The sequence below is a fragment of the Peromyscus leucopus genome, chromosome 1 (assembly GCF_004664715.2).
Source record: "Peromyscus leucopus breed LL Stock chromosome 1, UCI_PerLeu_2.1, whole genome shotgun sequence".
Lineage (NCBI taxonomy): Eukaryota > Metazoa > Chordata > Mammalia > Rodentia > Cricetidae > Peromyscus > Peromyscus leucopus.
The window spans coordinates 154,161,038-154,176,385 of NC_051063.1; the positions used below are offsets into that span (position 1 = coordinate 154,161,038).

The 15,348-nt window shown below is 48.8% G+C and overlaps 1 protein-coding gene across 11 annotated transcripts in view; it reads left to right on the forward strand.

The window, feature by feature from the left end:
• The window catches only part of Nav2 (neuron navigator 2), a 362,047-nt gene that overhangs the window by 204,211 nt on the left and 142,488 nt on the right, over nucleotides 1-15,348 (forward strand). For all 11 annotated transcript variants that reach the window (XM_028880150.2, XM_028880151.2, XM_028880152.2 and 8 more), the window contains 4 exons: nucleotides 622-1,717; nucleotides 5,995-6,107; nucleotides 10,233-10,341; nucleotides 12,112-12,501. In XM_028880150.2, coding sequence (XP_028735983.1) covers nucleotides 622-1,717; nucleotides 5,995-6,107; nucleotides 10,233-10,341; nucleotides 12,112-12,501 — 1,708 coding nt within the window. The remainder of the gene's footprint in view (nucleotides 1-621; nucleotides 1,718-5,994; nucleotides 6,108-10,232; nucleotides 10,342-12,111; nucleotides 12,502-15,348) is intronic.

The following is a 15,348-nucleotide window of genomic DNA, read 5'->3' on the forward strand; positions in this document are numbered from 1 at the left end:
GGAATCCTATCACAAATAAATAACTAGAAAGAAAGGAAAGGACAGGGTCAGTACGGGTCAGCATAGAAAACGCTTACAAGTTTTGATAGAAATTAGAAACTTTTATGGGTAAACTACTTCTCATTTGAAATTATTGGTTTCTACTTTATTTTAGTATCTATGATAAGTTGTCTCCTAGAAGTTGGGGATCTCTTGACTAGTCTGCATAAATGGAATTCTGAGTTAAATAATTTAAAGTATTTATTCCCTACCCTCTCGCATACCACAGGAGTGCTAGGTGGTGGTGGTAAAGGATTTTCTCTTGTTCCGGTAGATTATTTACATTCTTAGTTGTGCTCTGCATGTTACTGTTAAGATTGGCATGTGTTTACAGAACAGACACAACCAAGATGTGGTGGAGCTGGGGGAGGTGCCACATGAGCAGTGCGTGATGGGGGGCGGGAGGATGAACCGCATTGACATTTTAACCGCAGATAATCCCCGCCTCCAGTAATGGGGCTGTAGGGCCTGTGGGTGGGGAGTGACTGGCCAGGGAGCCATGGCTGACTTTCCTGTGTCTTCTGTCTTCAGTGCAGCTCAGGAAACAGGATTCAGGTCCCTTTCCCTCCCCTGTCTCCGCAGAGCCATCGGCCAGTTCAGCCTCCTCCCATCCCGGAATGAGCGAAAATGTACCTGCGTCCCTGGAGAACAGCCCCGTCATCCCCGTTAACTGCTCCTCAGCCATCCCCCAGCCCAGCATGACCTCCAAGCCCTGGCGCAGCAAGTCCCTCAGTGTGAAACACAGTGCCACATCATCCATGCTCTCAGTCAAGCCTGCTGGGCCCGAGGCCCCCAGACCCACACCGGAAGCCATGAAGCCTGCCCCCAACAACCAGAAATCCATGTTGGAAAAGCTCAAACTTTTCAACAGTAAAGGGGGCTCCAAGGCGGGCGAAGGCTCAGCATCCCGGGACACAAGCTGTGAACGACTGGAGATCCTGCCCAGCTTTGAAGAGAGCGAAGAGTTGGAGGCCGCCGGCAGGGCACAGCCTACCGCAGGCCCTGCATCCAGCAGCCCCAAGATTGCACTCAAGGGTATCGCGCAGCGGACCTTCAGCAGGGCGCTTACCAACAAGAAGAGCTCCCCAAAGGGCAGCGAGAAAGAGAAGGAGAAACAGCAGCGAGAGAAGGAGAAGGAAAAAGAGAAGGGCAAGGACCTCACCAAGAGAGTCTCCATGACTGACAGGCCTGACCTCAAGGAAGATCCCAAGGAAGAGCTCAGTGGGGTGGCTGTGGCCGAGATGCCAAAAAAGTCCTCCAAGATTGCCAGCTTTATCCCCAAAGGTGGGAGGCTCAACAGCACCAAGAAGGAGGCCGCGGCTCCATCCCACAGCGGAATACCAAAACCAGGAATGAAGAACATGCCTGGGAAGTCCCCAAGTGCCCCCATACCTCCCAAGGAAGGAGAGCGGAGCCGAGGGAAGCTGAGCTCAGGGCTTCCCCCACAGAAGCCCCAGCTGGACAGCAGGCACTCCAGCTCCTCCTCCAGCTTGGCATCCTCAGAGGGAAAAGGCCCCGGAGGGACCACTCTGAACCACAGCATCAGCAGCCAGACTGTCAGCGGCTCCGTCGGGACCACCCAGACCACTGGAAGCAATACTGTCAGTGTTCAGCTACCTCAGCCTCAGCAGCAATACAACCATCCCAACACAGCCACGGTTGCACCTTTCCTGTACAGGTAGGCAGCACCTGGTCCCCCTGGGTAAAGAGCCTGACTGCTGGCTCTGCCAGCACAAGGTTCAGGAACATGTGAGCCAATAAATAGCTCAAGTGACACGTAGTTCCATCCTGGTGCACTCAAGTGGGCAACCCCTATAGCAAGACAGTGCTGAGGTGGTGGACACCGTGAGCGGACCCCAGGATAAGGAGGCTTCACTAGGTCTGTGGGGACCAGGGCACTCCAGTAGCACTTTAAGCATGCAGGCCTGAATATTCAGGGTGATGGGTTTGGTGTCACCCAAAATGAGCAACCTATACTAAGTGGACTTAAGACCACGCTGCTATGTAACATTTCTTAAGGCAGCATTGGCCTTGAACTTCCTGAGTCTCACAGCCCCTGCTACCTGCCGGGGCTTTCTGAGCAGAGATGAAGGAGGAGGCAATGAGACTGACAGGATTCTAGAACAAGGAGTGTTGTGTTAGGAGGAAGTTTGCTGACCTTTTCCTGTCTCTGAAGCCCTGTGTCTCTGGTGGGACATCTGTAGAACTCCAGCCGTCTGTGCGGAACCAGGCGCTATGTGTTCCTTGCTGTTCTGTCCCGAGACCCACTCTGCTCTGCCCATACCGCACAGCCATGCTAAGATGGGCACTCTAGGCATGTGGCTAGCTCTCAGGCTCGTGGGAGCCCCTGTGCGGCTGAGAAGGGAGCTGAGAGCTTGGATAGGGATCGTGCACCTGACTGTATTTCACAGCTAGGTCCCCAATTCCTGTGCATATACCAAAGCAATCATGTCACATTCTACCCACTTCCTTTGCAGCTCTTCTCCAAAATACAGAAACACACCTGTGCACACACACTCGATACTTACGAGTCAACAGCTGCACATAAGTGAGACACAATTACACATTCATGTGCCAAATGCAAATGTGTGTTCTCATAGGTGCGTTTGCGTAAGCCCAGGCGTGTGCATTCAGACTTTCAGCTTCTTACATTTGTGTGACTTCCTAGAGAATTAGATGCTCCCTCTCTCCCTGCCTTAATTGTGTTCCTGTGAACTCTAATGCTTCCAGCCACTAGAAATGTCAGGAGAAAGCCAGCATCCCTTCGGTAAGGGAATGAGGCCAGGCTCCCAGCCGTTCCGTGTTGACTCTCCTCCGCCCACTTCCCCGGTCAGTGAGAGTCCTAGCAGTCTCCTTTGATTGGCAGACTGTTCTATTTTATTGTCAAGTCATCAGCTCAGCTAACGGTGCTGAGAAGAGCGCCTCGGCTTCTTTCCGTACAGTCCTGGTGCAGCTTCTCATGAATTGCTCCCTGAAGCGTGGAGGTGACAGAACAGCTCCCCGTGAGATTGTTACAATCCTAGCAGCCTTCACAGTGTTGAGGTGAAACCCATTCAGGCTACTTGACAGCTTCTTGACTAGCTAAATTGAAACATGTGAGTGTTGGATCACCGTCAGTGCGACTCCGTCTTTATTTTGACTGAATTCTTTGGCCGACTGTGAAGTAAACGCTCACCTTCTTAATTATTATTATTTCAAAGTTTTCTGTGGGAGGAAAGATTTCTCGTGACTAATGTGTGAGGAGCAGGAGGAAGGGAGCCTCCCAGATGTTGACGTTCTCTTTGGAGGAGCCAGTGAAGAACTGGGAAGAAGAGTGCCGGATAGGAATTGGACCTGCACCCCGCCCTGTGTTACCCACTGTGGTCTTAGGCACTGGCCACAGGGACAGCTAGTGATTACTTGTGAACCATGTGTGTACAGAGACCCAACTAAGGGCTTTCTGCATCCTAGTCCCCTGAGGCTTTCCCAGTTGTGTGAACTAGATTGCTTTTAAAATCCTAATTCTATACAAGGGCAACTGAGGCTTAGACTAGGAAGTTTGTTCCAAGTCACAGAGCTGGTAATTTAAAGAACCGGTGTTCAAAACCAAGCCTGCCCCCTGGGTGTTGTGGCAGAGCACTTGGGAGGCAGAAATGGGCAGGTCTTTGAGTTCAAGGGAAGCCTGATCTACAGAGCGAGTTCCAGGACAGTTGGGGCTGCACAGAGAAACCCTGTCTTGAAAAACCAAGCAACAGACAAGCAAAAAACAAGCCTGTCTAACTACAGGGGCCATACTGTCTTGCTCTTTAAATCAAGGATTCTTGGTGCCACAGAGATGGCTCAGCTGTTAGAGCACTGGCCGCTCTTGCAGAGAACTGGGATTTGGTCCCCAGCACCCACATGGTGGCTTACAGCCATCTGTAACCTCAGTTCCAGGGGATTTGATGCCTTCTTCTGGCCTCTGTGAGCACCGCACATGTGTGGTACACATACATACCATGCAGGCAAAACACTCATACACATCACACATGTAAAATAAGCATTTTTTATAAAAGCAGAAACCTTTACAAGTACAGTAAAAGAACTGCAGTTCACATTATACAAACCAAGCCCAGCTGTTGCAGGCAGGGTTTATTGGCATTGTGTGGGATGATGGCAGGTGCAGTGCGGAACGCACCTGAGTTTAGAACAGGGCTGTAATGATGCAACAGAAGCCAGCAAGCATCCTGCTCCTCTAGAGGGTGCAGCCACTGCTCAGTCCAGCAGGTGGCGCCCTACAAGACTGGCTCAATAGCTCCAGATCCTTCCTTTCTTGTGGATGAAGGGAGAAATCCAGGTGGTTTCTTATGTGAAATCTCCCAAATTTTAAAGTTATTTTTAGTTATACATATGTTGGAGAAGATATGCATATGATTACAGGTGCCTGTGGAGGCCAGAGGCATTAGATTCCCCTGGATCTGGAGTTACACCCAATTGTGAGCCACTCTTTGTGGGTGCTGGACATTGAACTTGGGTCCTCTGCAAGAGCAGTATGTACTCTTAACTGCTGAGCTATCTCTCCAGCCCCAGAATCTCACAAATTTTAAATAATGAGCTAATTTCCCAGGTGTGGTGGCACATGCCCTTAATCCCAGCCCTCAGGAGGCTGAGGTGGGCAGATCTCTGTGAGTTCTAGGTCAGCCTGGTCTACATAGTGAGTAGGTCAGCTAGGACTACATAGAGAGACCTCCATTGAGAAAGAGAGAGGAGAGAGAGAGACAGGGACAGAGACAGAGAGAGAGAGAGAGAGAGAGAGAGAGAGAGAGAGAGAGAGAGAGAGAGAGAAACAGAGAGCACATGAATTTAATTTTTAAATATACTATGCAAACATTTAGCAGTTATAACTATAGGCTAGTTGTATACCTACCTACCTTTCAATTATAATATCTAGACTAGAGGCAGTGGACCTGTTTTATAGCACTGATAAATTCTAAGTAGATGATAAGAGCTTCAAACTCCAGCCGTGGGGTAAGTAAGAGCGCTGGGATAATGACAGACCTTTAAAATGGGTGGCTACAGGAACTGGGAATAACGGCTTCAGCAGGAGGGAAAGGGAATACAGAACAGTGGGTGGTTTGAAGTCCCCAGTTTATCTCCCGCAGTACATCTACACTTTTGGCATATTCTTGGGGGCGGGGATATCGCCCCATGCTGGCACATGCTAGAGCACATGCCATGCATGCACAAGCCCCCAGGGTTTAATCCCCAACAGCAACAAAAATGGGGGCAAGGGGCACATTTTTCCCCTGGTAGTGAAGTGGCTGGATCAAGTCAGTCCTAGATGCAAAGAAACTAATGTCACAGGCCTGAGACAAAGCAGTTGTGGCCAGAAACCTCCCATGCCAACCAAACATTGGCTCAATTTGCTTGACAAATAAGGGCATGAGAGAAGGGTTGGGAAAGTACCTATTTCAGTCAAGTGTTGAAATAATGATCAATGAGACCTTTCATGTCAGATCTGAGCTGTGAATCAGAAACCTGGAGGGCAGACACAGCTGCTTGGCACCCACTCCTGATCCGCCACCTTTACAGAGAGAGTCATGTCCGGAGGATCGGGGGACAAGAGGGATGTCGGTGGTGGTGTCATCTTTAGGCTTTACTGGCTGGTGCTGTGGTTGCTTACCGGTTGCTTTTTGACCTCAGTTTGAATGTCCAAACCACCCAGCACCCTCCAGCATGTGTCTGGTTTGAACCCTGAGGCCAACTTGGGAAGTCAGCCCCCATCAAGAAATGGCAGACCCTCCTCTTGGTCTTTGAACATTTCATCTTTCTGAGTTCAGTTGCTCTCTCCACGTGTGGCTGTTGAATTATTCAGAGTCAGTCTGCTGGCCAGCTCTGCATGCACCACAGCTGCTTGCCTAGCAGGCCATGGCAAGCAGTCCAGACGGGATGGTTTCCCCTCCCGATGATGGCGTCTGCTCTGATTTGTATGTACAGGTCCCAGACGGACACCGAAGGGAATGTCACTGCCGAGTCCAGCTCAGCGGGTGTGAGCATGGAGCCCAGCCACTACACCAAGAGTGGACAGCCCGCTCTGGAGGAACTCACTGGTGAGTGTGAGCCCTGGGTTACGTGACTGCTGGTGAGGAAGCCCCTCATGCAGGCACCTGCTAGGCAGGCTACTGCAGCGACGCAGGAGCTGAGCAAAATCGCTTTCCTCTGTCACTAGTTACGTCTCCTCTTTCCTTCCTTTTCTCTCTCACAGCCGCTTCAGTCTTCCCCAGAACTACAGCTAAATCTCTGACTTGTGTGTATGCCTCGTATTTGGGCCCTAGACCGTGTTAATGCTTAACTTTGAGTCACATTGTTTACCCTTCATATGAAGTTGCTTTTTGATAAAATGTAGAACTCTAAAATCGATTTGTTTTTAGTTTTACGGAAGCCCAAATTAAAAGTATCTTTCCACCAGTTGCTGTTAACAGGAAAGATGGCGACATGTGGGCCTAGAGCAATAGGTTGGCAGTTAAGAGCACGTACTGCTTTTCCAGAGGCTCTGGATTCAGTTTCCAGCACCCGCTCACAACCATTGTAACTCCAGTTCCAGGGGGTCCGGTGACTCTCCAGCCTCCGAAGCACTAGCGGGCATGTGATACACAGACATACATGCAGGCAAAATACACATTAAATTAATAGATTACAACTTACATCCTTTACCAAAAACAAAACAAAAAAATCCTAAATTATACCTAATTGTAGTCAAGACAGTGACTGTAAGGTATAAGGCTGTATATAAAACATAACATCCCCGGACTGGGGAGATGGCTCCATGGGTAAAGTGCTTCATGCCCAAGCATGAGGACCCGAGTTCAAATCCCCAGCTCCCATTTTAAAAGCTGTTTGGCAGCACACACCTGCAGTGCTAATGCTGGGAAGATGGAGACTTGCGGATCCCTGGGACTCGCTGGCCAGAGAGCCTAGCTGAACCAGTGAGCGGAAGGTTCAGGGAGAGACCCTGCTTCAGAAAAGTAAGGTGGGGAGTGATTGAGGAGGACACATAACACAACATCTGACATGAGCGTCCACGTGCACACACGTGCATATGTACCTACACACAGGCACACGAATGTGCACACACATCCATCATAAATGCACACAAAACACAACATCTAGTGGTCCCAAGAATAATTTCATGGTAATGTGTTGATGTGCCATTACATTCTTTGTGTGTGTACATGTGTGGTGTGCATGTACGTTTGCATGTGTGTGTGCACAGGTGTGTTCAGGGGCACGTAGGTGGAGGCCTGAAGTTGATATCGGGCGCCTCTCTTGATCTTCTGCTATTTTGCTTGTTGAGACGGGGTCTCCCACTGAACTCAGAACTCACTGATTGACTCTAGCTGGTCTCGCTAGCCAGCTTACCTGAGGATCCCCTGTCTCTGCCTCTCAAGTGCTGGGATGATAGACTTGGCTTTTATGTGAGTTTGTGGGGTCTGAACTCAGGTCTTTACACTTGTACAGCGAGCACTTTGTCCACTGATCTGTCCACCCCAACCACAGTATCACATTATGAAGGGAAAGAAGAAAATCAGAAGAGTAAGAATTCACTTTGGGTGTGTCCTGCCTATGAGCCCCTCACCACCCTATATATGAACTATCATTCTTTTTTTAAAAATATATTTTAATGTGCATGTTTCGCCTGCATACATGTCTGTGTGCCACATGTGTGTCTGGTGCCTGTGGAGTCCAGAAGAGGGCACTTGATCTCCTGGAACTGGAGTTACAGCTGGTTGTGAGCTGCCGTGTAGGTGCTGGAAACAGCCCGTGTCCTTTGGAAGAGCAGCTGGTGCTTTTTACTGCTGAGACATTTCTCAGGCCTCACTCCCACCCCTATTTTTAAAGGGGTTTTATGATGAGATGGAGTTAATTAATGGAGGTAATTTGGAAATCTGAGCCTCACTACTGCACCCAGAGTGATCCAAAGCTGTGGTACCTTTGAAGCAGTCTTAATAATAAGTGTGGCTAACCTGTAATGAAAGAGATTGACAGCCTATAGGGATGATGCAATCACATTCCTCTAAGGCACTTAGGAGAAGGTAGGATAGACTTTCACTGTGGGTCTAGAGACTGAGCTCAGCCAAGCATTCATGAAGCCCTAGGTTTGATTCCCTACACCACATAAACCCAGTGGTACATACCTGTTATCCCATCACTTGAGAGGTAAAAGCAGAAGGATCTGGAGTTCAAAGTTTCATATGTATATTCTAGCATGTGTATACACATAAGCATGCGTATACACACACACACACACACACACACACACACACACACACACACACACACACCTATGTACTTTAAAGATTTGTCTGGTTAATTCAAGTTTGAGCACAGTTCAGATAAGAGAAAAATGTCCTCCAGATTTCTCTGGATTAAAGGAAGTGGAAAATTAAAAAGAACTATACTTCCAGATTAGATATTCTGCACTAATAAATTTCTTCTGTAATAATCATGTGGTTGCCATATCTCTACCCCTACACTCCAGTCACGCCCACTGCCAGGCCAAGGAACTTGGGACCTATCTCAGGAGTGACACTTAATTCTATGACATTTCTTAGATGACAATTGTTCCATTAAAAATAGTGATTGGAAGTTCTTCTCAGTGTCTAATGTAAATCTTACTACTGTCACATGTTTGATTTTCTGTAGGAAGATTTCTTTTAAGGTATTGTCCATCTCTTGAAGAGTTGCAGGCATTTAAAGACCCTTACGAGTGTCTGATCTTCTCAGCTCTCCTTGAAGTTGCTGCAAGGAGGAAAAGACTTTTTTTTTCCTGTTTCCGATTTCTTTGTGCATGAGTGTTTTTGCCTGCATGTATGTCTTTGTACCATATGCATTTCTGGTGCCTACAAGGGCCAGAGAGGGAGTCAGTTCTCCTGGGACTAGAGTTGCAGACAGGTAGCCACCATGAGGGCGCTAAGAATCAAACTCGGGTCTCTGCAAGAGCAACGAATGCTCTTAACCGCTGAGCCGGCTCTTCGGACCATACTTCGTTTCTTTAATTATTGCTGTAGGTATTTCCCATCTCCTCGTCCCCCTGAGAGGCCAAATGAGAGAGAGAGTAGCTAAAGACCGCAAAGCAAGTCGGCGTCGGGAGGCACGCAGCTTCTCAGCCTGTGTGTGCTGTTTCTTTTGTGACGCAGGAATCAATCTGTGTTCTACTCAGGCATAGTAATGCAGGCTGTGTCCAGCTCTGCTGCTTCTCAGTGGCTTCTGCTGGCACGTGTCGAGGCTTATGATGGGCACTGTGCGCAGGGTACTGAAGGCTCAGGCCCACGTTTCCCCCACAACTGTCTTTGGATACTGGTGCTATAGCCATACTCATTTCAGAGGCACGGAATCAGAAGGTGGGAAAAACCAACTTCTCCACAACGACCGTGCAGCTGCTAGTCACTAGCACATGTGCTGGAAGCCATGGGCAGGCAAGCCTTCCCTGGAGATTATCAGTGATGAGCAAATACAGGTGGTTTTGTAAGGAGCATGTTATCCAGAGAAACAAGAGGCATCAGATTGTCTTATGGGCAGAAAGCGGCCCTGGAGGCCTGGTCAGCCCTGACCTGCATGTCTTCACAAGGAACCTGTGGAAGAATCTCTTTGGATTTAACCCTTTCATTGGGCATCCACTCATCTGTGCATGCATGCAAGCAGACAGATAGACCTGTAGGTATTCAACCATTCACCTACCCATTCATCCTTGTGTGTGTGTGTGTGTGTGTGTGTGTGTGTGTGTGTGTGTGTGTGTTTATCTCCTCACATCCATCTATCCATGTCTGCATGCATCTATATATCTATGCATACATACAAATAGATAGATAGATATGCAGGTATCTATCCATATGTCCATCCATCCATGTAGTCTCAAGTCCTTATTAAACACCCGCAACAAGCCAGAATCTGGACATAGATCAGCTTTACATTTCCCAACTTGGTTGCTGTTTGTAAGAACCTCATGATCTTGTAGCCAGTCTTGGCGATGCACACCTTTAATCCCAACCCTCGGGAGGCAGAGGCAGGTGGATCTCTGAGTTTGAGGTCAGCCTGGTCTACAAAGCAAGTTCCAGGACAGTCCTGGCTACACAGAGAAACCCTAAAACCCTGAAACCCTGTCTTGGAAAAACAAACAAACAAAGGAACCTCACAGTCTAGTGGAGTTAGACTGATCTTAACCATTGCTTTTTCAGCGGAAGACCCTGAGGCTCGGCGGCTGCGGACCGTAAAGAACATCGCGGACCTACGACAGAATTTAGAAGAGACAATGTCCAGTTTACGGGGAACTCAGGTTACACACAGGTATGGGGATCGTGAATTGCTTTGCTAAAAGAACTTGCTGGAGCTCATTCTAACTCTGCTTCTCTCCTCCTCACTATTCCCCCCACGCACAAAGTGGTTTGGTTGAGAGTGGAATGGATAACCTCGTCCCCAAAGGTGTTAGGATTCACAGAGAAGTCAAGACAACATACAGAAGTGAAGGGGGTGAAAATTAATGTACACAGATACCACCCCTGCAGACGGTTTCTCAGTTCACTGCCCAGAGGAAATTGCCCCTGGCTCCGTTTACACTTTATTTGACTTGCATTATTCCGAACGACATCAAGCCGTTGGAAGGAACAGGTGAACTGTGTCTGACCTGTGTGACAAACTGAGTCACTTGAATTCCTACCAGGTCTTCTGATAAACATGATATCGATAGTCATGCACGTGTGTGAAAGACGAGAGGAAGTGTTTCTAAAACTTCGCTCTGTTTCAACCGTGCTTTGGTTGGAAGGACGCTCAGGTTGTTTGCATTGTTCTGCGAGACCCTTGAGTGCTGGCACTGCTAGGACTTTGGCAGAATGAGGTCTTACAGTTTGTGTTTGGCTTTGAAAATCAAAGTCCCGGCTCCCCCGCTGAGCTCTCAAGCGATCTCATGGCTTCTCCAGTTTCAGTTTCTTTGGTAAATGTATGCAAGGAGGAAATGTGGGGCTTCCCCTCTGTATCAGTTACTCCCCTCATTGCTGTGACTAGACACCTAAGGACAGTGACTTCAGGAAGAGAGAGGTCTGTTTGGTTTGCGTTTAAGGGGATATAATTCATCATGGTGAGGAAGGTGAGGCAGGAAACAGAGAAAGCTGAATGCTGGTGCTCAGCTCGCTTTCTTCTTCTCATTCAGCCGGGGCCACCGGCTCATAGGAAGATGTCACCCACATTCAGGGTGGGTGACCTCACTTAACCCAATCCAGAAGCTCCCTCACAGACACGCCCAGAGGCTTGGTGTCTAAGGTGATTCTAGAGCCTGTCAAGTTGACAGTCAATACTAAACTGTCAAACTCACCACAGAGAGTCTTGGCCACTGTGGGTTCTGACGTCAGTAGAACTCAGGCGTCCAAGATGTGAAAAAACGAGGTCAGTTCCAGGACTGGGGACAAGGGATGGGACAAAAACAGCCGCCGGCACCCAACTGGCTGATCAGGAGAAAGAAAACTCGACAATTTGGGGAAGGTGCCTTCCTCACGCCTTAGGTATTGGAAGGGCTTGGCTCCTGATGTTGGTCCTGTGCATCACTGTTTGGCCCTAGTCACCAACATTGACCCTAGGATGTGAGGTAGGGAGGGGGAAGGGGATATGGATTGTGGTATTGGGAGCGCAGGGCAGGCTGCTGTGGCCAACCCTTGAAGAAAGCATGACTCAGCAGTCTGGGACAAATGGGCCCGAGGGTCCTTTGTCCCTTCTTCACAAGTTCAGCGTGTTCTGATCCCTTTCCTGAGCTGGAAAGGAGATCCCAGTCTTCTAGCCGGACGAAGCTTGGCAGTCTGTGTTTAATTAAAGGGTCAGTGAAGAGGCTCTTATACCACATTTTAAAAGAGAACGTCCCCGGTAGGCTCTTCAGAGTGTATAGGTGGTTGCGTAGTTTCTCTTTTCCCTTCTTCATAGAGGAGCTACATCAGGTGGTCCTTGGTGCCTGCTCTTGTATCCTGCTTTGTAAATGAGAAGGGCTTTTGTTTTTGCAGTTCGGAACATTTAAAAACCATCTCACCTGCCAAGTACACGGGGGTCTAACCTAGGTTGGTTTTATGTTTTCAGTACGTTAGAAACTACGTTTGACACCAATGTCACCACAGAGATAAGTGGCCGCAGCATCCTCAGCTTGACAGGAAGGCCCACCCCTCTGTCCTGGAGACTCGGCCAGTCCAGCCCTCGGCTCCAGGCAGGCGATGCCCCCTCAATGGGCAATGGGTATCCACCTCGAGCCAACGCCAGCCGCTTCATCAGCGCGGAGGCAGGCCGCTACGTGTACTCCGCCCCCCTGAGAAGGCAACTGGCCTCCAGGGGCAGCAGCATCTGCCACGTGGATGTCTCGGACAAGGCAGGCGATGAGGTGGACCTGGAAGGCATCAGCATGGATGCCCCCGGCTACATGAGCGACGGAGATGTCCTGAGCAAGAACATCCGGACTGATGACATCACGAGCGGGTGAGTAAGCAGAGGGGGAAGCCTGGCCCTTGCGTCTCTTTGCCTGCCTTCACTAAGAGGTCTCTAGAGCTGGTACTGGCTGCCTCATCTGCTGCTACCAGAGGCTCCATGGTGTGGTGGGGACACTGCTGGGCTGTGATTCCAAGGAGTGGGTTAGACAGACTCAGCTGGGAACCCACAACACTTCACTATATAAACCCATCTGTTGCCTATGTCCCTTACACCAGCCTTGCTCTGGATAGCTGCCTGGCTGGTGACTTAGCCTCCCTGGGCTTGTGGGACCTGGCTGTTTCTTCCTCTCGGGACTCATGCATCTCCCCACTCTCCCTCCTCCGCTGCTGCTCCTCCTCCTATCCTCCGTTTCCAGAACCTCCTTCCAGCCCCACCCGCCTTTGCACTGTTTCTGGGCTTGCATTCTGTCTCCTTGCTCTCTGCAGGGCTTCCTCCCACGGGCCGTTCCCTTTGAGAGGGTATCTTGGCCAGTGCCCTCGCCACATCTGCGCCCTGTGGTAGGCGTCTTTCAAAGCTGGCCACTGTTTAAAGTCATCCTGAGCATGCGGTGCTGTATGATTGTCTTCCCTCCCCTTCCTCCTGTGCTCTGAGTCCCGAGTACAGTGTGCATCAGAGCTCATGGATGCTTCCGAATGGTGAACATATGGGAGGGTGGCTAGAAGGAGAAACCAAAGCTCGCTCTTTCTCTGACGTTCCTCTGTGAGTTTAACTCACCACCGCGATGAGACTGAGGGCCTTTCATAGGCAGCAGAGTGTGTACCGGCGTGTAAGGGGGAGGGGAAGCTTATTTGTAGTCTCACTTCCAGGTAATTTGTGAATGTCACTTACGTCTCTTTATTGTGCTGGCCTAAGACTTCATCCATTCACATGACTTGCTCTGAAGTTGTCTGAGACCATTTCCACCCTAGTGTCCTAGCAACGGAAATTAAAGATAAGGAAAGTCAGGGCTAGCAACCTTATTGGTGCTCCATAGAAATGGGATGGAGAAACCGGTGGAGGTTCTGTGATGTTAGGAATGGCTGGAGTACCCACTAGGTGCCACATACCGAGGTTAGTGCGTGTATGTGTTACCTTGCTCCACCTTACAGAGTCCTTAAGGGTAAACGATGTCATAGTCCTTGCCTGATCAACAAGGGAACAGGAATGGGAAGGCGAGATAACTTACAAGTGGTTATGTACCTGTTAAGAGGCAGAGCCCAGGGCCAGAAAGATGGCTCACTGGTTAAGAGCATGCTCTGTTCTTCCAGAGGACCCAAGTTCAATTCCCAGTGCCCATGTCAGGTAGCTTACAAACCACCCATGCCTTCAGCTCCAAGGGATCCAACACATCAGCCTCTGTGGGTACTTTCACTTGTTTACACATACCCACACTCGGACATAGAATTAAAAATATATTATTAAAAAATTAAAAAAAGAAGCCAGGGAAAGTAGCTCCAGAGCCCATGGATTATATCCACTGTGCTACACTGTCCTGCCAGCACCTTTTTGCTATGCTGAAATAGTACAACCATTATTATTATTATTATTATTATTATTATTATTATTATTATTAACATTAGCATTTTGCCTGCATATACATCTGTGTATCATGTATGAGCTCAGCGCCTGCAAAGGTCAGAAGAGGACATTGGACCCCCTGAATCTGATGGTTCCACTGGCCCCTCAGTTACAGATAGATGTGAGCTACCCACAAAGGGTGCTGAGGATCAAACTTAAGTCCTCCTTGAGAGTAGTCAGTGCCTTTAACCACTGAGCCATCTCTCCAGCTCCAACTACAAATTGGCATAGGCATAGAGCTGGGGAGGTTGAGTGGTTTAGGGTAATTGCTGGAGGGCCTGAGTTGAAATCCCAGCATCCACATAAAAAGCTAGGCATGGCTTTATGAAACTTAACTTGGCACTGTGGGCGAGTAGAAGGAAGGAGGGTCACAGAGGCGTGCAATCTCCTACCCGATCTCCAGGCTCAGTAAGAGACCATGTCTCAGCCAGAGATGGAGCGTGACACCTGACGATGTGGCACAGATGTGAGCACACGTAAACACAAGAAAAGACATTTAAGAAGAAAAATCTTTAATAAAAAATTTTTAGGGCATAGGCCTAGAGGTGTTTGAATTTTGTGCTGAAGTTAGGACAATTTTAGGTGGTAAAACCTTCAAAAGCAAGAGCTTCTAAATTCTTACAGTCTTAAATTTCTCTATCCAGAATGGCTGAGAATGCCAATGTCCTGATAAACAGCCTGGCAGAGTCTGGCCAAGTCAGCATCATTGTGTATTTCTAGCTTTCCACAAACACTGAAAACAGTGATGTGTACAGTAATAAACTGAAGTGATCACAATTTAATCTTTTGCTATTGTTTAGGGGATTTGGGCTTCCGGCACGGTGGACCTGGTCGTTTATTCATTCTCCTCTTGATGTACTAGCCCGTGTGCTGGCTCCTCTGAGATTTCTGTTTCCTGTGACGAAAAGCTGCTTTGTTGCTATTGCTGGGTGCTGGGTTGAGTTTAAAATAGTGTTTATCAGTGTCCACAAGGTGGAGACATGCACACACACTCCAGGGCGAGGCTTAGTGATGTCCCTGGAGAAGCCCTGGTTTCCTGGCTCCCTGAAAAGTGCAAAGGTTTGCATTGCCTTCCTGCTTTGCAAAGCTTGTGCTTTCTGTGTGAGATAGGGCTCTGAGCAAGTGTAGGTAATGCAGAAGTGTAAGCACACGCCTGTGACGGAAACCCAAGAATCCTGCTCTTTCTTTCTTTCAGTGCGCTTTCTACTCTAAGAATTTCCAAACCGGAAGAGGCAGTCGAGGCAATACTTGATGCTCTTTCTGCTGGGTCTATTCTAG